Source organism: Macaca nemestrina, chromosome 5 (assembly GCF_043159975.1).
Source record: "Macaca nemestrina isolate mMacNem1 chromosome 5, mMacNem.hap1, whole genome shotgun sequence".
Lineage (NCBI taxonomy): Eukaryota > Metazoa > Chordata > Mammalia > Primates > Cercopithecidae > Macaca > Macaca nemestrina.
The window spans coordinates 33,827,714-33,851,401 of record NC_092129.1 but is presented as its reverse complement, the minus strand read 5'-3'; the positions used below and the strand labels follow the sequence as shown (position 1 = coordinate 33,851,401).

The 23,688-nt window shown below is 32.8% G+C and overlaps 1 protein-coding gene across 7 annotated transcripts in view; it reads right to left on the bottom strand.

The window, feature by feature from the left end:
• LOC105465590 (laminin subunit alpha 2) overlaps positions 1–23,688 on the bottom strand; it is a 628,094-nt gene that overhangs the window by 340,869 nt on the left and 263,537 nt on the right. For all 7 annotated transcript variants that reach the window (XM_071096438.1, XM_071096439.1, XM_071096441.1 and 4 more), the window contains exons 9-11: positions 20,456–20,555; positions 13,971–14,131; positions 524–664 (exon numbers count right to left, since the gene is read on the bottom strand). In XM_071096438.1, coding sequence (XP_070952539.1) covers positions 524–664; positions 13,971–14,131; positions 20,456–20,555 — 402 coding nt within the window. The remainder of the gene's footprint in view (positions 1–523; positions 665–13,970; positions 14,132–20,455; positions 20,556–23,688) is intronic.

Genomic DNA, 23,688 nt, shown 5'->3' with positions numbered 1-23,688 from the left:
TTTTTCAAGCCAACTCAGAATGAAGGTATTGTCTATATTTAATGTCCCCTTTTAATAATGAAAGAGCCTAGGCAACATCAAATAGTAACTAAAGGGTTGGTGGATAATATGTATTATGTATATAGATGATAAAGAGTTTTTCTCAACTTGCATACAAACATACTAGTAAATGGAAACTATAATTCATATCACAATGTCGTGTTTTCTCTCTTAAATCATGCACCCTTGGAGTTCAAACCTTAATTGCATTACTGTTTCATAGAGTAATCATGAACACTAAAAAGACAATGTCTACCTATTCTAAGAAATTCCAGTCTACACAATATTACACATACAACCTCAAAGGCTTTGAGCAAAAATACAGAATAGCATTTGAAGAAAATTCCATTACTTCTTCATGTAACTTCATGTAGAAGTTCACTATCAGAAAAAAGTATGTAAAAATTTCTTACAAAGGAACCACAATGAAAGCAACAAAGAAGGCTGATGGGGCAGCAAACAGAACCAAATGGTGCTTGCTTACTTTGCCATAGGTCCAGTAGGAACTCTGACATCTGTTTGAAACACCTGAACAGAAACACTCATCGCAGCCTTTCCAATTATCCTCTTGCAAATTGAAGAAGCTGGATTTGCAACGACTACAGTCTCCTCCTTCAACATTCTCCTGAAAATAAAGAGATGTATCAGCAACAGAGGTATCCTTCAACATTATGAGCTGTGTCCATGTCTGTATAGGAAAATATTAACTGTACATTCTTCATTTTACCCTCTCAACTATATTTAAAGTATAATGATATTTTAAAAAATCTGCTCGAAAGCTCTATATTAAGCCATATCCATTCTAATTACACGGGTGAGAAAGATTACTGGATGCAAATCTCTCGTAAAAGTGACTATTTTGATCTTCATGTAGGTTGAGTGTAGAGTAAATGTCATGATAAATACCTGTGCAGGAATGAATTAGACTAAAATGGGGCCAGTTAGGTTCACTGTTCTGTTATTGAGGAACTTCATTTAATTTTATGGTAAAATTAAAGACATTAATACATGGATGTATAATAGAACATTGATATCACACCAGTTATAAATACTTTTCACATTTCAGATTAAAAATATGTACATTTGAGGCAAGCATAGGAACTTGACAGGTAGAGAAACTGGGGTAAAGATTAGATAAAGTAGAAAGGTAGCAAAGTTTTCTCCTGGTTAACTGTTTACAGTGTTTTCTGTAACACATCAGAACAATCAGTTAGTCACATAGTGATACTATGGGAAAGAGCTATTCTCATTCTGTGACTGCTCTCCAGACTGGTTTCATTAATCCTACTTTCAGTACACTGAAAAATTATTTGTATACAGTTGAGCCTAAAATGTGGACTCAGGCCAGTGAAAGCTGACCCTATAATGATAAACAGGGAAGGATGTAATCTCTCAATTTAAAGAGCAGTTAATCTTGACTAATACTTCTAAATGAAGGCATCCTGCTTTCCAGGAAACAGATTTGTAATATTCCCTACATACACATTTTCTCTACATTTCCCCTCTTCCTTGAATTCCCTTATTATCAGTTCTGAGGCTTTTTAATAAATTCCCTTGGACAACTAACTTCTCTCTCAATGTAGTTTTCATAGCCCTTTATACATTACCCTATCACAACCACAAAAAAGCATTGTTCAAAGATTGTTCTCTCTAGCTATCTACCATAATCTATTCAGGGGTAGAAACTCTGTCTTACTTATCTTTATAGTCTGAGAAAATAACATGGTTCCTGGTACAGCATTGAGCATTAGCTTCATCAAATTTACTAAGTTCAAATAAATCTCTCGGCTGTCATGTTTTTCATGCATAGAAAAGTGCTATACACAGAGTACGAGCTTAATAAAAACATCTTTAAACAAACCCAGATTGAGCAGAAGACAGGGATGATAAAATCTGAGAACATATATGGAAAATCAGAAGAGAAGAGTAAAATAGCATCAAGAAATAAGGAGAAAATTTTAAGAATAAAGAAAGCAGTCCTCCTTATATCCAAGAGAATAATTTGTCTTAAATTAACTTTTTGATACTGAATTATTATGACTCATTTACAAACTCAGCCACTTCTATGTGGGAACCTTACTAAGCACTGCCATAAGATTTTTGCCAGCTTACTTTTTAAGGCAGATTTCAGACATTTTGAAATGATAGATATCAGCAAAACTAATCAAACTAATTTCAGACTTATAGTGACAAATAAATCCCCAAAGCACTAAAGTTGAGAGCATCTTCAAAAGAGTATAAAGGCAAGAAAGATGAAACATATCTGTAATTATGATTTAGTTTATTCCGTTGAGGACACAGTACAGCTGTTCTGTACACTGTGTTCTTATGCGCTTGGTCTAATCTACTTTTCATTTACTCTAATTTGAAAGCTTATAATGCCACTATTCTGAGATTCAGACTAAGTTCAACAATGAGAAATTTGCAGACACTAGCTACATTTTCCTTAGTTCCATTTTAGCCTAGTAAAAGGACCTTGAAAAAATATGATTAAATAATTTCATATTCAATTTTATTTAATAACCTGAAGCAACATATTAGGGTAGGAATTCTAGGCACTCTGAAGATAAATAAGTCAAGGTCTTTGTCCTTAAAAACCAATATCTAGTTGGGTAAAAAGATATACTCACAATCAACTATAATGCAGGGTAGAATATAGTAAGTGCATCTGAGAAATGAATTAAATTATGGGCACATAGAGGAAGCACTAATTTCTGCTATAAGGCTTAAGGAAGCTTTATGACGGGAGTGGAGTTTGACCCGATCCTTGAAGCATGGTTTAAAAATTCAACTTGTGGACATAGACAGAATGAGAGACTGATGTTAGCAAAGACATTGGGAACAAGAATTCATTTTAAAAGTTGGAGGTTCATTCATTATTTATTTTTCAAGACAAATGTGCAGGTTGAGCATCCCTAATCAGAAAATCCCAAATCTGAAATGTTTCAAAATTTGAAACTTTGGGGGCACCTATATGATGCTCAAAAGGAATGCTCATTGGAGCATTTCAGATTTTGGATTTTCTGATTAGGAATGATCAGCCAGTGTGTATTCTGCAAATATTCCAAAATCTGAAAAAATCAAAAATCTGAAACATTTCTGGCCTCAAGCATTTTGGATAAGGGATACTCAGTCTTGCATTTAATACTTCCTATATGCTAGAACTTCACTTGGTACTTGAGATCCAGGGCCCTGCGCTCAGAAAGCCCATCCTAAGAGATATTCCTTAGGAATTGGTAAGTCATTCATTAGCAGTTGTTCATTAGGAGATAAATCAACAGAACTATACTTGAGTCACTTAAGTTGGCAGTAGCAAGTAAAATGTCTATAAAATGTAAGACATTGGCTTAAAGAAATCTTTCTTTACTACATTACAGAGTATATTTTATATAATTTAGAGTAGCACAATTCGAACACAGAAGTACCGTGTTCCGGGACTTTTGTGCACATCTTCATAGAGACCAAAGTTTCCCGCCTTCTACTAGCTTGTTAATATACATGATCTTGACAGTCTAGTTCCAATTCTTTCTATGTGTCTCCAGGGACATCATTGCTTTTTCAAACTTTCTTTGTGACTCATCAACCATTGTCATCCATGAGTCAGCTCCTAATTGCATTCCTGGCTTATTCTTGGAAGATCTTCTTGATATGAATATTCTAGGACTTACATTTTTTTTGATTCCCAGCTTGCAAGTGAGCCATTAGCTTTATGATTGAGCTCTTTGAATAATTTCACTTCCTCTGTTATCAATATCAGTATCAAATTATGAATAAATGCTCTGTACATTATTTCTTATTGTTGCTTTATTCTTTATATTATTCGTTCATCACCTTATAGCTGAACTACTGTATACAAGACATATGAGATATCATAGGGAATATAAAAATGCCCTCAAGAGGATTATAGTAAAGGAAGTAGGAATTTTCTTTTTTGCTATAGTTCCCTTAGCACAGTTTCCACCTGGAGAAATAGAGTCACGATAGTTTCCCTATGTACTTTCTGATGAGGCTGATTTCAGATAAGTATATTACAAGGTGGAAGAAAATCATTGTTGTAAGAGGCATACAGACAACATGTTCTGGACCTGACACCAAATTCATCACCAGAGTCCACTATGCCCCTGAAGAAAAAAATAAGGCAGAAAAACCATAGGGTTGAGCAAAAAAGATGTATCCCAAGATTTTCATAAGATTAAAATAGGGTACTGTCACGCTGTCCTCTTCCAGATGTAAGAATGTCTCCAGATGTAAAAATATCTACTAAAGGGCATTTATTGAAATAAATAAATAGATAAATAAATACAAACAGTAAAACCATAATTTTATTCTTTTCTTGCCATTTATAAGATTGGCACAGACCATATATTATACCTTATTACCATCATCCAATTCAGTCCCTAAAGCACAGACCCTAAATTGACCCTAAATACCAAATGATGATGGTAAAAGTCTTGTACCTTCCAGATTGAATGTTATTTTAATCATCATGAGATTTCTATGTTCCTTTATAATTCTATAACTTATTTGTACTGATGAATTTTAAAAAGTTATTAACATATAACTAATTTTTTCTTTTTTTGTTTGTACTTCAATGGTTGCAAAAACATAATTTAATAAAAAAATTTAAAGTTGTTTTAACTGTTAATCTAAACAAAATGGAGTCTAATGTATTAAATCTCTCAGCATTCCTACTGGGAAACTCCTATTGATCCAATAAATTCATTTTAACACTTTATTTGTATAGAGTCCATTAGTGATTCTTTTCAATTTGCATAGTTAATGATAACTTTCACACTAAAGCCTATAAAACAGGGTAATTTCTAGAATGCTACAGACTTCCACTCTAGAGATTAATATTCATTCCCTTATATCACCATATTTTCTTAAAACCAAATATTCGACTTTTGCTATTTCTATGCCATTATTCTAATCAATTATATTAATAAAATGAAATATGAACAGATAATTGTTACAGGAAGTCAGGGACCCCGAACTGAGGGACCAACTGGAGCCGCAGCAGAGAAACACAAATTGTGAAGATTTCATTTTAATATGGACACATATCAGTTCCCAAAATTAATACTTTTATAATTTCTTATGCCTGTCTTACTTTAATCTCTTAATCCTGTTATCTTCATAAGCTGAGAAAGTATGTCACCTCAGGACCACTATTGTGTTAAACTGTACAAATTGATTGTAAAACATGTGTGTTTGAACAATATGAAATCAGTGCACCTTGCAAAAGAAAGGAATAACAGCAATTTCCAGGGAACAAGGGAAGACAACTATAAGGTCTGACTGCCTGTGGGGTCAGGCAGAATACAGCTATATTTTCCCTCTTGCAGAGCCTATAAATGGACATGCAAGTAGGGAAGATATTGCTGAATTCTTTTCCTTGCAAGGAATATTAATAATTAAGACCTTGGGAAAGGAATGCATTCCTTGGGGGAAGTCTATAAAGGCTGCTCTGGGAGTGTCTGTTTTATGCGGTTGAAATAAGGACTGAAATACTGAAATATACCCTGATCTCCTGCAGTATCCTCAGGCTTATTAGGGTGGGGAAGAAACCCCACCCTGGTAAATTTGAGGTCAGACCAGTTCTCTGCTCTCGAATCCTGTTTTCTGTTGTTTAAGATGTTTATCAAGTCAATACATGCACAGCTAAACATAGATCCGCATCAGTAATTCTAATTTTGCCGTTTGCATTGTGATCTTTGCTTTTGTCTGTGCCTTGTTTCCTCAGAAGCACGTGATCTTTGTTCTCCCTTTTGCCCTTTGAAGCATGTGATCTTTGTGAACTACTCCCTGTTCGTACACCCCTTCCCCTTTTGAAATCCTTAATAAAAACTTGCTGGTTTTGTGGCTCTGGTGGGCATCACAGTCCTACCAATATGTGATGTCACCCCCAGAGGCCCAGCTGTAAAATTCCTCTCTTTGTATTCCTTCTCTTTATTTCTCAGACCAGTCAACACTTAGGGAAAATAGAAAGAACCTATGTTGGAATATTGGGGGCAGGTTCCCCCAATAGATAATATTCATTTTTCCATTGTAAATAATCCACACATAAATACTTTTATATTCTCACATATTATGATATTAAAACATGTCACTTCACTTTAGAGTAGTGTTTTCAGTCTACTTAATCTATTTTTTATTATCATGTCCCTACAGAACCTATATAGCCATTTTTTCATAATCATCCCCACCATGAAGCTTTAATACTCCAGATATATTTTATGTACAGATGCACCATGTGAATGTTTGCCTTCACATAAAATCAATGATATTTTTGTTCCCCAAGAACCAGTTTTCATTCTTTTAGGAAGAAATGTGTGCTTTAGACATCTATTTCTGTTGAACATAGCTCAATGTTGTGGCCTATGCTTCAAAAAACTTATCATGGCTGCCTTTTTTTCTTTAGTTCTCTTTTCCCTTTAAAAACAAAGTTGAATTAGAAAAATTTTACTAAGTTCTTTTGTTTTTGATTTCTTGAAGTGAGATACTATCGTGTTGACATCAATTTTCTTTTTGCTGTAGTTTCCTCAGTACAGTTTTTCTCTGGAGAAATACAGTCACAGTAGTTTTCTTATATTCTTTCTCATGGAAGCTACTGCCTTATAAATTAGGTACAACTTCAGCAATACATACTGAACTGTGATTGTTAGTCAGCTTGGAGTACTACTGACAAAGTTACCAGGAATAGATACAGTGACATTTAAGTTATTTTTCTGTGATAATTGCTTCAGGAATTTCTCAGTCATGCTTGGTTTTTTGGTAGTTTGTAGTTAATTACAGGTTTTCTTCTGTTATGACCTTTATACTAATGCATCCTAGTATTAAAAGAAGTTAACAAAACAAGGATAATTAGTTAATTAGCAGTATTTGTTGAGGACTTACTCCTAAAACACCCTTTTCCAAGGCTAGATAACAGTTGATGGGTTAGGGAGGAGAAGGAAATACATAAACATTAGTTCTCACTTTTCACAAGCTTAGCTTTTAATAGTGTGAAAGAGAACCAGAGCTGGACAGTAGTTAAAACAATGAAAATAGGCTTCAGTGAAAAACTACTGCAATAGGGAAAAAGCGACCTTAGTAAAGAACTAGCCTCCATTCCCAATACAACATGAACAAGTAGGGATTCACAGCCAAGGAACAGGGTGGAGATTTATAGCCATGGAGCAAGGATCAGGGGTGAACAATCATTAAGAAGAGACATCAGGGATACAGGGGATTCTTACTAAACCACATGAACAGGATTCTTGTTGAAGACAGGCCAGAGGGATCAGATATCAAGGGTAAGGGGTCATTCACACACTGACTTTGCAGAATTCTTGCTATAACCAAGCTAGGTTTGAGGACAAGGCTCAACGAAGAGGCCTCATCAAAAAGAGGACTCAGAGAAGCCTTTCCAAAGTTTGGTCAAGGAGTCTGTCAATGTAAAAAATTGGCTAACATAATGTTATTTGAACTGTAGCTGTTGCAAGAGATAAATTCCTGCATGAACCTTTTATGCCAAAAATTCTACATCTGTAATTTAGATTCAGGATTAAATGTACCATTGAAGGCCATTTGTAAAAATACCCAGGAATCAAGTCTACAGGTTAATGAAGTGACCATTCCTGTACACAAATGAAAAAGAAGGGGGAAATCCAAAACCAATAAAAATGTTAACACACCATAAAAATCCTTTCAGGGAAAAAGAACAGAAACTTATCTCTGCTTGAGAAAAGCAATATAAACAACAACAAAAAGTAATCCAATAGGTATTTATAGTTATACTTTATATTTGTACGGGGCTTCAATGTTATAATTATACCTATTGAAAGGCAGAAAAGATTCAATGACACCATTTCATAGATGACAAAATAGAATCAGAAAGGCTAAATGACTGTTAAAGCTTCACGAGATTTTAGCTCTCTTCCTTCCATCTTTCTTTTGTATGAGTCATTGTGTTATCTTCTTATTGTACAATGATAAAGAAAATACATAGGGTCCATATCATCACCAGAGGTAAGATAGACATAAAACAGAATTAATAATTATGAGATCATAAAAGAAAAGGGTTTGAAAAGTGATTATGCTATGAGAATGATATGATTTGAGGATGCAGGGGCAGCTTTCCTGTGAAAGTTGAAGTTAAGCCAAGCCATTAAAAATGCCTGGCTAAGCAAAGGAATAGGGCTAGAAATGAGATTTCCCAAGCAATTCGAATAGAACTTATAAAATTCCAGATGCTACAAAGAACTAATAGACTCAAGAAATTTAAGCAAAGCTGAAAAACAGTGACTGATACTCAAGAACATTCTGGAGAGGTAAGCCAAGGCCAGATCACATAGTCTCATGGGCCTGTAAGGACTTAATGGAAAAATGCAATAAAAACAAAGGAAAACAATACGAAAATACAGACTTTAATTTCTAGTCTTCTACTTCACTATTTATCTTTCTTTTATAAGACTTTGATAAAACTAAAAGCACATATTCCTACCTAGATCAAGGTCAATTTATATTATGTGTGAGATTCTACAAACCAACTGATTTTGCATAAATAATATGACACCAAACTGCAAAAGAGCCAATTTCTAGCATATGGTACTTGAAATAAACAAATACTGAGAGTCAGACAGCACTTACATTCAATGACTTGTCATATATCTGAAATTGACTTGCCTCTTATAATTCATAAGAGACAGAAATTTCAAAATTTTTAACAATGCAAAAATATTATAAACATTTTAGTGTCTTGAGCTAGCATTCCTTTAACATTTTGAAATATGATGATGATAATGTTCATTAATATCATTGTTGAAGAGGAAATCTTATGTGTAAAATGCAATAATGTAGTTGACATTTTATTAAAAATTTCATTCACTTCTTTTTAAATCTGGAATTCTTTTTTACATTCAATTAAAGAAATTTAAATTAGAAATTATTTTAAGACATTAAAAAAGCACATATAACATGCATTACCCATGCAACCTAGAGGTAACAAAACATTCATATTTTATATTTGCCTCAGATATATTTTTAAAGCAATGATACTTAGATACAAATGAATCTCATTTCACTTCTGTTTTATTCCCTTTCCTGTTTCTCTAGAGGTAACTACTATTCTGAAATTACTACTTACCCTACAAGTGTATTTAAATTTTTAAATTATAATGTATGTACTCACAATGTAGCATTGTTTTATGTTTTACAACTTGATATAAATAATAGCATAATGACATTGTTTTTCCACCTGAAGTTTCTGAAATTTATCATTGTTTATACATGAAGACCTGTTTCATTCACTTAACTGGTTTTTTATCAGACTAAAGGGAATATGAGAATTTATTTTTGCTATTTATTTATTTTTCTTATCTTCATCATAGTAAGTACGTCTACATTGAGCACTTTTTAGATGGTTTTTCTGTACATATTTTAAGAGTTTTTTGGGGTAAATATTTGGATGTGGAATTGTTGGTTGACAGGGTTTTATCACCTTCAAAGCTACTAAATAATGCCATATTGCCCTCTTAAATTGTGGTACTAATTAACTCTATTAATAGAAATGGTAAACATTTAAAATTTCACAGATTTTCACTGGTACTTGGTGATGGTCAGCTGTCTGCTCATTTAGAATTTTACGTTCTTCAATAACCTTTAAAAATTATCTCAATTTTAAAAACATTTATTTTTAGGTATCACAAAGTTTTTGTCGCTATTCTAAATATTTTTATTATATTTTCTATTTGCTTGTCATTGACATAAAGAAATACTACTGCTTTTTATAGATAGATTCTTCTAGGCTACAATCCAGTTAAAATGTCTTATGGGTTCAATATTCTTACTAAAGGACATGTATTATTTAATATTTCTTTCAATGAAGTTGGACTGTGAGTGGTAAACACTCACAATAAAGATAGTTGCCCCCAGTTTTAATATTTTTATCTTTGTCTTGCTGGTTGACAGATTTTCTACTATGGGTAAGATTATTTTTTATCATCCTCAAACTGAGGATTTATAATAGTTTTTAATTCATGATCATTCTTTTCTCCTTCATTTTTTTTTGAATATTGTTTCTCCTCAACTTCTTCTAATCTCTTCTTTGGCAACTTCTGCTAAACTTCCGTTGAATTTTATCATTCTATGAGTCAGTTAGCATCATATTTATTTACTTCCTTATGTCAATTTATAGGTAATTTTTTCAGGTCTATATTTCTGATGTTCTATCCTGCAGTTTCTCATCTCTTGTTTAACCCAATGATTGAATTTTTAATTTCAATGACTATATATATTTTTTTCATTTCTGGAAGTAAATTACATATGTTTCTTTTCCAAACCTGATTACTTTTGAATTTTAATATAGCATCTGTTTTATTTTTTTCCTATTCCTTCTTTGTTTATTCTTCAATCTTCTATTCATGCTTTTACAATTCAATATTTTAAACATTTTTATGATTTATGTGATGAAAATATTATCACAGATTTTTATGAATATAAAACTTCTTTCGGACTATCCTTTCTAGTTCTTTGTGTACAAATATTCTTATTTTTGTGGCTGCTGGTTTCCTTTTGTAGTTATTTTCCTTTTGTGTACTTTACTTGCTTTGTGATGAGATCATTTTCAGTTGAGGCTGTATTATTTTTCCTATGGGAATACCATTTCCTTGACTTGTTGAAGAATTCCAGCACATAAAGGGAGAATAAAAATGGATCCCATTCCCATGTGGCACACAGGTTTGAGGATTTGGTCCTACACAAGGTAAGTAACCTTTACCCACTCAGAGGCCCTAAAAGAAAAGTTTTCTAGCTGCCTCTGCAGGCTTGCAGGAAGAATTTTCTAGACCCCATTTCCCTGTCTGAAAGTATTTCTAGTGTCCCTGCTTCAGTGAGTTCAGCTGCAATTTCCCTCTGTGGGTCCAAATCCTAGTGGCAAGTCCTAGTGAGGGCATTAAAACTCCAAACATTAGCCCCAATCTTAGAACTAAGACTTGCCTCCCATCCCCCACCCCATGACCCCAGTTGCTCAGTTTAGCTTGAGCTTTTGCTTATGCTTAACTTAGATTTCCCTCTTCGGTCTGACATCTAGGAATTTCCCTTTCTTTCTTGAATCCAAATGTTTATAAATCTATTTGCTATGTTTATGCAGCATATCTGTGTTTTTAAAATAGCAAAAGTGGGAGAAGTGATGTCCATATCAGCTCAGTATGTCATTTTACCCACAGGAAAAATAATACAGCCTCAACTGAAATGCACTCATCACAGAGCAGTCATTTAAAATTTATAAAACAAAAACCAGTTAGGCCCAAGACTTCTTAATGAAGCCCTTTTTAAAAACATCTTCACACTTCAGTGAGATATTTCTTTCTGATGAAAAATTATTTAAAAACTCATATGTTACAGTATAAGAGAATAAAGGTATAAATAAGGTTAATATGCACTTTGGAGATGAATACTTATATACACATTATTTCACGTGTGATTTATATTATTTCTATTTACAGAAAAATACTTATTTAAAGTTACTAACTTGGATATAAATACATGGACACTTATGTGTATATTCTTCCCCTTCTGCTAAAAATATGTCATTTGATTTGAATTTATATCTCCAATATTTTAGTCTCTCAATAAAATTTTGCTTCTTAGACAGCATTGTGGTCCATGCTGTTTTTACAATCAGTTGACATATCTATGTCAAATCATGTTTTTGTGAAACAGTATGAACTGTTACATTTCTCTCTACACTAAGTGTCCTTTCAGTATTTAAATTGTATGCATATTTTGTTGAAATGCTGGGTTATTTAGTATTTTTTAAACAAGAGACTGTAGGCACTTAATTGTAGTACATTGCATGCACATTTTGATGTAACTCTTCATGGCATATTGTGACATTATTGTGATATGATGTAATTTTGTGATATAATTCACGTTATATGCATATAATTTGTGATTTTTATAATTATGTAGATGTTTTATGAAACTTGCTTTCTGCAAGTTTTTAATCCTGAAACAATTTAGTTTATAAGAACTTACAGTTTTCTATTTAAGATATCACATGGTTGAAAGGCATTTATTTTAATGACGCTATTTACTTAATTTTCATTCTCTTTTATGATTTCTGAATTGCTGTTTATTGTTGCGTTTTAATTGTCTGTGTAGAGCTTCAAGTGTCTACACAGGAGGCGTCTTTCTTATTAGGATTATCATCATTCTGAGTACAATATTGAGTTCGGCTGAGAGCAGGCAGCAAGCAGCTCAAGGGGCTTTCCCTTGGAGCCCTGCTAATCCCCACAGCTCTCTTGTTCTAGCCTTTCTCGCTATATTTACCAAAGAAAATGAACTCACTTGTTACTCTCTTTCCTTGCAAATACCAGACATCACCATTGTATGAGTGGTAGGTATAGCAAACCACTTCTTTTTCTTCCCTGTTTGATTTTATGTATTCCAGAAACTCAGGAGGTTTCTTTCCATTTTAAGCTCAGTTTGGCCTGTCCTTTATTTGAACAAGTGGTAAAGGTTAGAGATTTCTGGGGAGTTTTGAAAAGAGAATAAAGCACACACAAGGCATGTTTTGATGAATACTAGAGAAGATGCACTAAGAGCCTGCAGGATTGCCCACAAAGACATACAAGATGGAGAGGGGAGGTATCCTTAATAAATCAATCACTCACACACTGCTACACAATCTTGGTCGACTCAAGCAATTTTTCATTTCAGATAATATTGGAATGAAATGTAATAGATTAGAAAATTTACTATATTCCAGGACATGGCAACTTTTTACTACAGGCTTGTGGACTTTTCTGCTTACTGTGTCCACAGGACTTTTGTTATTTCAGTAGTTCAAAATAGGTTCCTAAATTGCCCCTGATGTAACATAAACCTATTATGTAACTATTATTATATTTAGCTTGATATGATATTTCCAGACATTCTTGTCCCAGTTCATAAACACTTCATTAAAACTAATATTTGCTACTTATATTATGGCTTAATGGTTGTATATGTACACATAGGCTCACATGTATCAAATACAACTATATAATATTTCATAGCTGCCAAGATAATACTAACATGTTAAAATATTTTTAATAAGGGTCCCTCTTTAATTGAAAATAAAGAAAAAAAGTAGTAACTTTCATTTTTACGTTAGTATGGTATGCTAACTTTTTCAAAGAATGGTTCATTCTCTCAGATAATGTAGTTATACACCGTCTGGTCAGAATGTTATAGAACTCATTACCATAGCTAAAGTAAGTCAGTCTTTTCATTTTTCACTTGTGCATGCCTCTATGTTTCATATTGTTTATAAGCTGCAGATGTAATGCATCCCTTGGTGTTAACATGATTTGTTATTAGGTAAACATGTACAACAAAGAAAGTTGCATTTCCAAAAGTACTCTTGGAAGAAAATATTGAGCCTTTAATCAATTTCATTAGGGCTTCGTACATTTTTTATAATTAAACAGAAAAATCTGAATGTAGTGAGTATGTGAAGACTTACCTGTGTTCAACCTTTAGAAGTTTATCTAAAAATTCAGAATAAAACCCTTGACAGAATTCATTTCTGATTTAGATGCAAAGGTATAATAGATTTGAATGCACTTCAGTTTTAAAGGGTTGCTATTTCTAGCGCCGTATATTTTTAAATTAACACCCTAGTTGGGCAATGGGGTGAAAGTGTTTTTGTTATAAAATAACATAGCCTTTAAATGTGGTTTATCCTCTGTGCATTTGTAGGCTTTTAGATAAGTGCCTTATAAACATCTTGCTACAGTGAAGCTGGTGGGCATTTAAAGACATGTATAGGGTCACCACATATAGAATAGATAGTGGATACTTCCAGAAGTCATTATAATTGCTTAATGCCAAGGAAATCAACAGAGAAGCCAAGAAAAATAACCTTCTATCTTGACAGTGGTACATTACTGGAATAAACAATGTACCTTGCAGTTACAGGGGCCAAAACAAGGGTCCTCATTTTTGCTCCCTAAGCCACTGCAGTTACAGGCTTTGCAGTCTGGGTAGCCAGTGTAGCCCCTGGCACACCGATCACAGCTCACACCTCCAAAACCAGTTTTGCAATGACAGGATCCAGGTGCCAAACCTAAAGAAAGATGAGCCACATATCAACATTTCTAAAACAAATACATAATTTCGTTCTTAAGGTTTTAATGATCGTAACCTTTAAAAGACTATTTTGACACAAAAATAGATTTTTGATGTACATCAATAAAGAAAAGTTAAAACCAAAAAGCATAGGGTTTAATTAAAAGTTTTCTATGATTGGCTAAACATAGCATCTTCTAAGTGTCAATAAAAATATTAAAAATGTAAACAAGAAAGATGAAATCTCAAAGCATCTACCAAACTATGACTATAGAAAACAAAGACCAAGGAGTGATTTCCACAAACACTAATGCTGATGATGCTACATTGAGAAGAATAAGCAGTAATGAATGCAAAACTAGTGGCTCATGAAACAAGCCTGCTCCAACAGACTATCACAGGTGCAAGTAGCCTTGGGAATAAAGATATACTACTTAAAACAACAGTTTAACAATGATTCTCCAAGAACATTGCCACTGGCAGTATTGTTAAAGAAAATAAAGGTGTTCATGGGAATTGATACTTTGGGGATAAGAAGCAATAGATGAGGGAAATGAAAAGTTTAAATTAACTTTTTTTTAACATGAAGAAGTACAAAAGACACTGTTTATTCATGTCTTTGGTTAAAAAAATGGAAAAAATACAGGATGAATTAATACAACTAACAGACCTTCAAAATCTGGAGGAAGATAAAAGCAGATCAGTAGTATATATAGTCCATCAGAAAGAAGAAAGGAGGAGGGGGAAAAAAAGGCAAGGAAACGTTAGGGAGAGAAAGCAGAAAGCAGAATGACAGAATTAGTGTCAGAAATGCATGCTAAATACATACTAATGAGTTAAGTAGTCTTACTGTTCTTATTAAAAACATAAACATGTAATATGCACAAGAGATACACAAAATGAACAGGAATATCACAAATAAAAGAAAATGAATGTGTGTCAAGAAAGCATATGGAAAAGAAAAAAAAGTTGTGAAATATTAATTAGGGCCAAAGTAGAACTCAAATAAACTAGGTTCAATAAGACAAACTCTCATTTTACATTGATAAAAATATAATAAAAACATGATTTAAATTATTAAGTTCATGCTTCAAATAAGCACTAATTATCAACACAAAAATATGTAGACAACAAAAGATATCGGAAATAAAAAGTTTAAAAGTCAATGGCTGAAAATGATGCTAACTTACTCATCTTAAATATTTACAGATGAAGTAAGTAAAAACAGAAAATTTGAATAATCTAATAATGTCAAATTACATATTATGTGGTATATAACTTTAAATATTTACCATAGCTTATGATTGACTAATCTATAAAAAATGTTCAATTATCAAAGCAGAAATTATCTAAGGCTTATTTTCTTAACATAAATTACTACTTTTAGATGTGTATCAAATGCCACAAAAATTAGAATTAAATTAATTCCAAATATCAAACATGATGAGAGAATTTTATGCAAAATTCAACCATTTTAAGAATTAATGCCTAAATATTTCTCTTTAATAACTCTTGGGTTAAAGAGAAAATCAAGACTTTGATTAAAAATAAATAGCTATCCAGGTAGAATATAATAGCAGTAAAAAGGGAACTTAATGTTTATTGGGTATGGGAAAAATAAACTATACCCAAAAGTAAACTTCTAGGCTTAAATAGTCCATTACTTTAAAAAATACAGATAAATTAAAATTCAATTCATTTAAGTATAAGAGAGAGAAAACATAAACACCACAGGAAATAAAGAGATTTGAAAAAAAGAAAAGCAAGCAAAGGAAACTGTAAACAAAGCTAATCAAGGGTATCAAAAGAGGACAAATTATCAAAGAACTACCACAAATGTCTTTTAATGCTAGTTAATTTTTTTATTATTATACTTTAAGTTCTGGAATACATGTGCAGAACATCCAAGTTTATTACATGGGTATCTATGTGCCATGGTGGTTTGCTGCAGCCATCGACCTGTCATCTACATTAGGTATTTCTCCTAATGCTATCCTTCCCCTAGACCTCCACCCACTGACAGGCCCCGGTGTGTCATGTTCCCGTCCCTGTGTCCATCCACGTGTTCTTGTTGTTCAACACCCACCTATGAGTGAGAACATGCGGTGTTTGGTTTTCTGTAATGCTAGTTAATTTTTACAGACTGTTTTCAAAACTTGAAACTCTTATGGTCATATAGAAATGGAGAGCTATGTAATTCAATTTATGAAGCTAATTTTAACTTGATATCCAAATGCAAAAAATGATAACACAAAATAAACAAAACTGCTAAGACTCAAATAGCACTTATTTTAAGGTAGTCATTGTACTTAGCATTACACAAAACACATGGGTTAATTCAGTTGGTACTCAAACATCTATATGAGGCAGACACTATTATTTTTCCGTTTCACAGATGAGGTAAATAAGGCACAGAGAAATTAAGTGATTTGCCAAAGGAGCACAACTGGTGGGTGTCTGAGTCACAGGCAGTTTAACTTATGAATCAAGATGAGTAAAACTCCAAACTGAATCCTAAAGTACATTAAAAGGATCCCCTCTGATGTCAGGTAGAACATACTCTGGAAATATAAATATTGTTTAATTTTTTTTTTTTTTTTTTTTTTTTTTTGAGACGGAGTCTTGCTCTGTCGCCCAGGCTGGAGTGTAGTGGCACAATCTTGGCTCACTGCAAGCTCCACCTCCCGGGTTCACGCCATTCTCCTGCCTCAACCTCCCGTGTAGGTGGGACTACAGGTGCCCGCCACCACACCTGGCTAATTTTTTGTGTTTTTAGTAGAGACAGGGTTTCACCGTGTTAGCCAGGATGGTCTCAGTCTCCTGACTTCGTGATCCTCCCGTCTCGGCCTCCCAAAGTGCTGGGATTACAGGCGTGAGCCACTGCGCCTGGCCTATTTAATGTTAATAAGTTCATTTCTAATAGATTACACTAATAGACCAAATGGAAAAGAAATCTGATAATTTTAATAAAGTTTACAAAGGCATTAAATAGTTTATCATTTACTTCTGATGTTAAAATTTCCAGAAATTGAGGCTAAATAGAGAAGTACTTCATGTATTAAACAATGCCTATCTTAACTTTTATTTCTGGAAATATTGTAAACTGGATGTCCAAAGAACCCCTCCTGTTCAGAACACTTGAAGATACAGAATAAAATTAAACGTAGAAAAATAGATAGGTAGGTAGGTATGTAGATAGATAGGTAGATAGATAGATAGATAGATAGATAGATAGATAGATAGATAGATAGATGGCAGATAATAGTATGGTTGCGCTGGTGTGAAATAAAGACACCCCTTGGAGATGAGAAACTACAGAATGGACTTCTAGAAAGAAACATTGACTTAAGTCATTCTTTAAAACAATGTCTTTCCTGGAGTTGACTGGCAAATTCTGATGACTAGACTACAGTTCATGGAGCATGGCTTTACAGAAGAACAACAAAAATTCTAGGTCCTACATACACTGGGTCATTATCACATAACCTCATGTAGATTCAAGGCTTCTGAAAGAATAAACTAAGAAATACATATGCAGGCATACATCCACAAAACACACATACATACATACACACACATAAGAAAATGAAGACCATATGAATAAGAGATAGAAGAGAAATAAAAATGCAGACTCAGATTCAGATAACAGAGAGTGCTTCTAACAGATACAGAAAATAAAATAAATATACATAATATGTCTAAAGAGCTGAAAGTAATATTAAATGTAGATGAGTAAAAAAGAGTATTGAAAAATAAAATGTAGTTTGAAACTTTCCCTGTAAAATGTAACAAAATAAATTCCAGATGGATTAAAAAATTGAGTATAAAATGAAATCATACAAATAAAGAAAACAAATACATTTTTCTAATCTTTGGATAGATGAGAGTTTTAGGATTATAAAGCATGTAAGAAATACAAAAATATCAAAATATATAATAACCATGGGATGATATCATTATTATAAGTAGAGAATTTTGCCTGAATTTTGATAGCTGATTACATAAAACTTTTGAAGTTTTGTGCATTAGAAATTATCAACAGTAGTGAGACTCAAAGCAAATCTGAAAACTGATTATTAAAAAGTGACCTACTATCACTGTTTTTAATATTTAAAGTGCTCTTATAAATCTATGAGAGAGAAAACCTCCTTCTAGCAAAAGAAAATGAAGAAAACTAAAAGAAAAATCAGAAAAGAAATACATTGTATTTCCCTGGTAATCAAATTAATGCCAGTAATACACTAAAATATCCTTTTCTACTATCTGGTTATGTAATCTGATGAAGAAGTGCAAACCATAAGACCACATCTTACACTCTTTCCTAAAGAAGTTATCAGAGTAAGCATGAAAATTAAAATGACCTACAGATATCTGTCCAATTTTGCAATCTGAGTCTGTATCAAATAATATGTATCTAATTACAGTGTTACAATCTTGATTATTAGATTTCTATTTCTAAATTACAAGCATTAATTATTGGTCTGGAGCTGAATATAACTGAAAATCTTTGAAAAGATAAATATGTAATTGACAGACACTGACAAGTGGCAAAAAATGTAGGGATGATGGTCTTTATCACATCTTATATAGTAGGACCACAAGAGAAAGTCTAAATGTAGTCAACGATGAAATAGACATGTAAGCTCTCTTGAATATGATAAAGATATCATAGAAGAAACACATAATAAAAATGTATGAATGGTGGAATGAAGGAGGGAGGTGTTGTGAGTGATACATTTCTTCACCTTTCCAGACAGAGTCAATAGGCAATATGTAATGGTGATAAAAGTACTGATAAGAATATTATTTAGATATTAAAGGTAACTCACTAAAAAACTGAATTGGAAAAAATGCTCAATATTTTCAATTTTGGAAGTAAGACTGGGATAAATAGGTTGAAGAGGACACTTATTATTTTATTTCTTTACTATTAAGAATTTATTTTACTATGTATTGTTTTTATAATAATTGAAAAATAATTAAATGGAATAATTATTATTAAAGGAGTGGTTACAATAAACAAAAATTTGAAACAATCTTAATGTCCATATAAAGTTTAGAGGGTAAATAATTATGGCACAACCACATAATAACGTGTTATTTAAGTGCTGAAACCAGACTTCAGAGAACATCTTCATAGATTTTTGGGGAAACTCATCACAAAAAGTTAAGAGAAGTAGTATCACAAATTTCTCTATGCATTATGACAGAAATATATGACATTGTTAATAATGGCATCTCTCCTGAATTACCACTGAATTGTATATTTATTTTTCTACCTTTCCATTTTTATTCTGTGATCATATACTCATTATTCAAAAAGGGCTAGGGAAGAGTTACATGCTATTAATGAAAACAACATTGTGATTTACTTGTAACCACAAAAAGAAAAGAAGGCTTGAAACGAAAAGTGAGCTCAGTAATTCATCATTCAACTATCAAAAGGTATCTGCTTTTTAATATTTCAAAATTTAGTCTACATGTAACACTCAGATTGATAATCCTACAGTTTTATAAAGAATGCAGGTAATCAGAATTGTGCCTAAGAAACATTGCCAATCTTTTAACGCTAGTCATTGGGGGGGGGGGGGAAAACTACATTGTAGCCTTGGTTAATTTTAGTCTTTCTAGAGAAGAAATGTCCCAGTGCATTCTATAAATTTCCTACTTAAACTTGGAGAGCAACTGCCCTGGAAGTAGCTCCTAAACGCTTTATATCAAGGAGTTATGTTGGCATTTGATTCCTTAATGTTTGGAGTTCATGAATGTCATTCCTCAAAGGAAGTATTTAGCTTAAATTAGTGTCAGCCTCTTTCTCTTCATTAACTCATGACTACTACCTTCTTAGTCCTTTATAAACACTTCTTGCTTTCTATATTATTGCCTACATCTCAATGTGTGAGTTCTTCTGTTTGTTTTTCCCACTACAACACACACATTCCTCAGTGAACGCTGGCATTTCATGCTAGAACTCATAGAAGCTACAAACTATAACATGACATGAAAAAATTACATATACCACAGATTTGTGATTGACTTTCTCTCTCTCTTTCTCTCTATCTCTGTGTGTGTGTGTGTGTGTGTATCTCAAAATAAATAATTCAACTCTTCTTGCTATGAAAACATTATAATTAAACATGAAAGTAATTATCGAGATGAATTTAAAAACTGCTTCCTGGAGGGAACGCTAATACACTGATAGATTAAAGAATAAATTTATTACATGAATGACATTTACTGCAAAATATTCTTCTGAAAATAATCATATTTGGCTTTTAGTTGTCCTTTTATCAGAACAGTGACATTCTGCTGCAGCTCTCACCTCGTCGAGCATGTTTCTCATCCTTGACACAGACTTCATTTAAGGAACCAATTGGATTGCAATGACATGGCTGGCATGGCCTTGGATAATTTGGAGATACCTAACAAAAATATTAAAATGAATTTAACCAAATGTAATAAAAATAGCAATATTTTTCATTTCAGCAAACTTTTATAGACAAAGTAGTTTTAGTAATACAGAGAAGTAAATTATTGAGAAAATTATAAGAATTACCTTTAATACATGTTTATAATGTCTAAAATCCAGTTCCTTTACATGCTTACACAAATGTAAAGGTGATGGAACAATAAACTCCTATATATTTGTTACTTAGATTCAATAATTATTGATATTTTCATGTTTTATTCCTTTTTATCTTGTTTATATAGTATATGAACACAGTTACTTAAACAAACCTACACTGTGTTCATATGCTATATATACAAGATTTATTTTCCAGATTTAATAGGAAAAAAACAAAAAAACTAAATTATTTGTCCAAGAAATACCCACCTATTAAATATAGCTTTCATATGTATATATATCTAGGCTTAATTTACAAATGAAAACTTGTTTGCTACTATAAATCAGAGTGTTAAAATTAGACTTATTTATATACCTGACTGAATCTCAATTAACTAACTTCACAGATGAGTTTCAAAATCATCATTTGTTTAAGACACATTCATTCGTTCCCCCATTATGAAGTTAGGACTGTGCACAGAATAGGTAAGGCATATTTTATATACACATATAAATGAAATGTTATTAAGTGGATAAATCTAAAATGACATTTTTAAGACAATAATTTTATGAACATGATAGAGATAAATTATTTAGCTGTTAAATTGCAGTTCACAAAATTTGCATAACAATACCCTTCCCAGCCTTTACTGATCCCTTTATCGTATATTCATTCAGAAGATTCTAGGAAATTCAGTGGAAAGCAACCGCTGGTAAACTGAACAAGGTGAGAAGAGTTTTCAGGTGTTACAAACCATAAGGTAAAGAGAAATTGGACTTTAAGTTAACTACATTAGAAATGTCTGACGAATACCTGGAGTTTGCCATTAATCTGTCCCAACAAAATATGAAAGGAAACTTTCATGACTTCATGGTGATCACTCAGCAAGTTTATTACTCATTAGAATCAATTCAAAATCTTCAGAGGAACATAACAGAAACCAGCGTCTCTGCATTGTATTCTCCAAAATGTCCTGTACAGATGATAAATTACAGTAGTCCCCACCTCATCTGCAGTTTTGCTGTCTGAGGTTTCAGTTATCATGGTTAACCACAGTTCAGAAATATTAAATGGAAAACTCCAGAAATAAACAATTCATAAGTTTTAATTTGCATTCCATTTTGGATAGTGTGGTGAAATCTCAAGCCATCTTGCTCTGTCTCGCCAGGGATATGAATCATCCCTTTGTCCAGCATATCTATGCTGTAGAGACACTATCCTCCTGTTAGTCACTTAGTCCCATCACAGGTATCAAACAGAAAAAAACATAGTATATATAAGTTTGGTACTATCTGTGATTTCAGGTATCAACTGGAGTTCCTGGAACATATCCTCTGTGAATAAAGGAGGACTACTGTATTAGATATACAGGAAAGAAACAGGAAAATGTTGTCCTTATTAAAAAAAGAAGCTAAAAAAAGCAGATCCTGAGGTGACCCAGATATTGAAATTAGCATACAAGGAAGTCAACGTAAGTTCTGTAAATATGACCAAGAATATAAAGGAAATAATGTTTATAATGAGTGAAAGCCTGGAGCATTTCAGCAGGGAAATGGAAGCTCTAAGGAATATAATAACTCCAGAAAGCTGAAAAGTAAAATACCTCAATTTAATAATTCACTGGATATGCTTAACATCAGGTAAAGATGGTAGGAGGAAGAGAAGTCTACCTAATGACTACTACTTTTGTAGTCATCTGGCTATAGGCCAGGATTTGGTCTACAGGCCAAAGTTTTCTCAAACATGGTATAATTGTTAAAATTATATATAAATAATGAGAATTTATTTATTTATTTATTTATTTATTTATTTATTTATTTATTTTTGAGATAGGGTCTCGATCTCTCACCCAGGCTGAAGTGCACTGGCAAAAGTTCAGCCCACTGCAGCCTCAGTTCCTGGGTTCAAGCTATTCTCCTGCCTCAGCCTCCAGAGTAGCTGAGATTACAGGTGCCTGCCACCATGCCTGGCTAAATTTTGTATTTTTAATAGAGACGGTGTTTCACCATGTTGGCCAGGTTGGTCTTGAACTCCTGACCGCAAGTGATTTGCCTGCCTCGGCCTTCCAAAGTGATGGGATTATAGGTGTGAGCCATCGTGCCTGGCCTAATGAGAATATTTTAAAATCAGCTATTAAATTAAAGATGCATTATATGTAGAACAAAGTATAAGGACAGATAAAGGGGAAAAGATCCAATCTAAAGAACAGAGAAAGAAAAAAAAATTAATTAGCACTGCCTCAGATACAATCAACACCTTAGCACACATGCAGTTGGAGTCCTAGAAAGAGAAAGAAAAACATTGATCCAAAAATAGGTGTTAAAAAAATAGCCTAAAATTTCCTAGATGTGGAATAAAATCTCAATTTATAGTTCCTGGAAGCTTTGCGAATCAAGCAAGGTAAGCTTGAAAGCCATATAGACACATCATAGTTTAACTCTGAGGCTGGAAAACTTTTCTGTAAAGGGCCAGATAGTAAAATAAGCCATATAAAGACTCTGTTCATTCCTCCTTCTCTTCTTCCCCCTCAAAGTTCTCTTCATTCTCCCCTTCTTCTGCTTCGTCTTTTAACAAACCTTTACAAATGTAGAAACATCCTTTGCTTACAGGTCATACAAATATAGGCCATGAGTTAGATTTGGTCTACAGGCCAAAGTTTTATCATACATGGTATAACTGTCAAAAAGCAGATACAAAAAAATTTTGAAATCATCTAGTGAATTAAAGATATATATAGAACAGAGAAACAAATAATGGCTATGTTGTCATAAGAATGAATGAAATCCAGAAAATAATGGTACCACATCTTTAAAATGCTAAACAAAGAAGAAAACACACATCTCTGTAACTATGATGAAAATATCCTTCAATAATGAAAGTAGATTAAAGACATTTTCAGATAAAGGGAAGTTGAGAAAATTTGTCACCAGCAGCTCTGCACTACCAAAAAAAAAAAAAAAAAATGCTAAAAGGAAATTTTTCAAGCAGG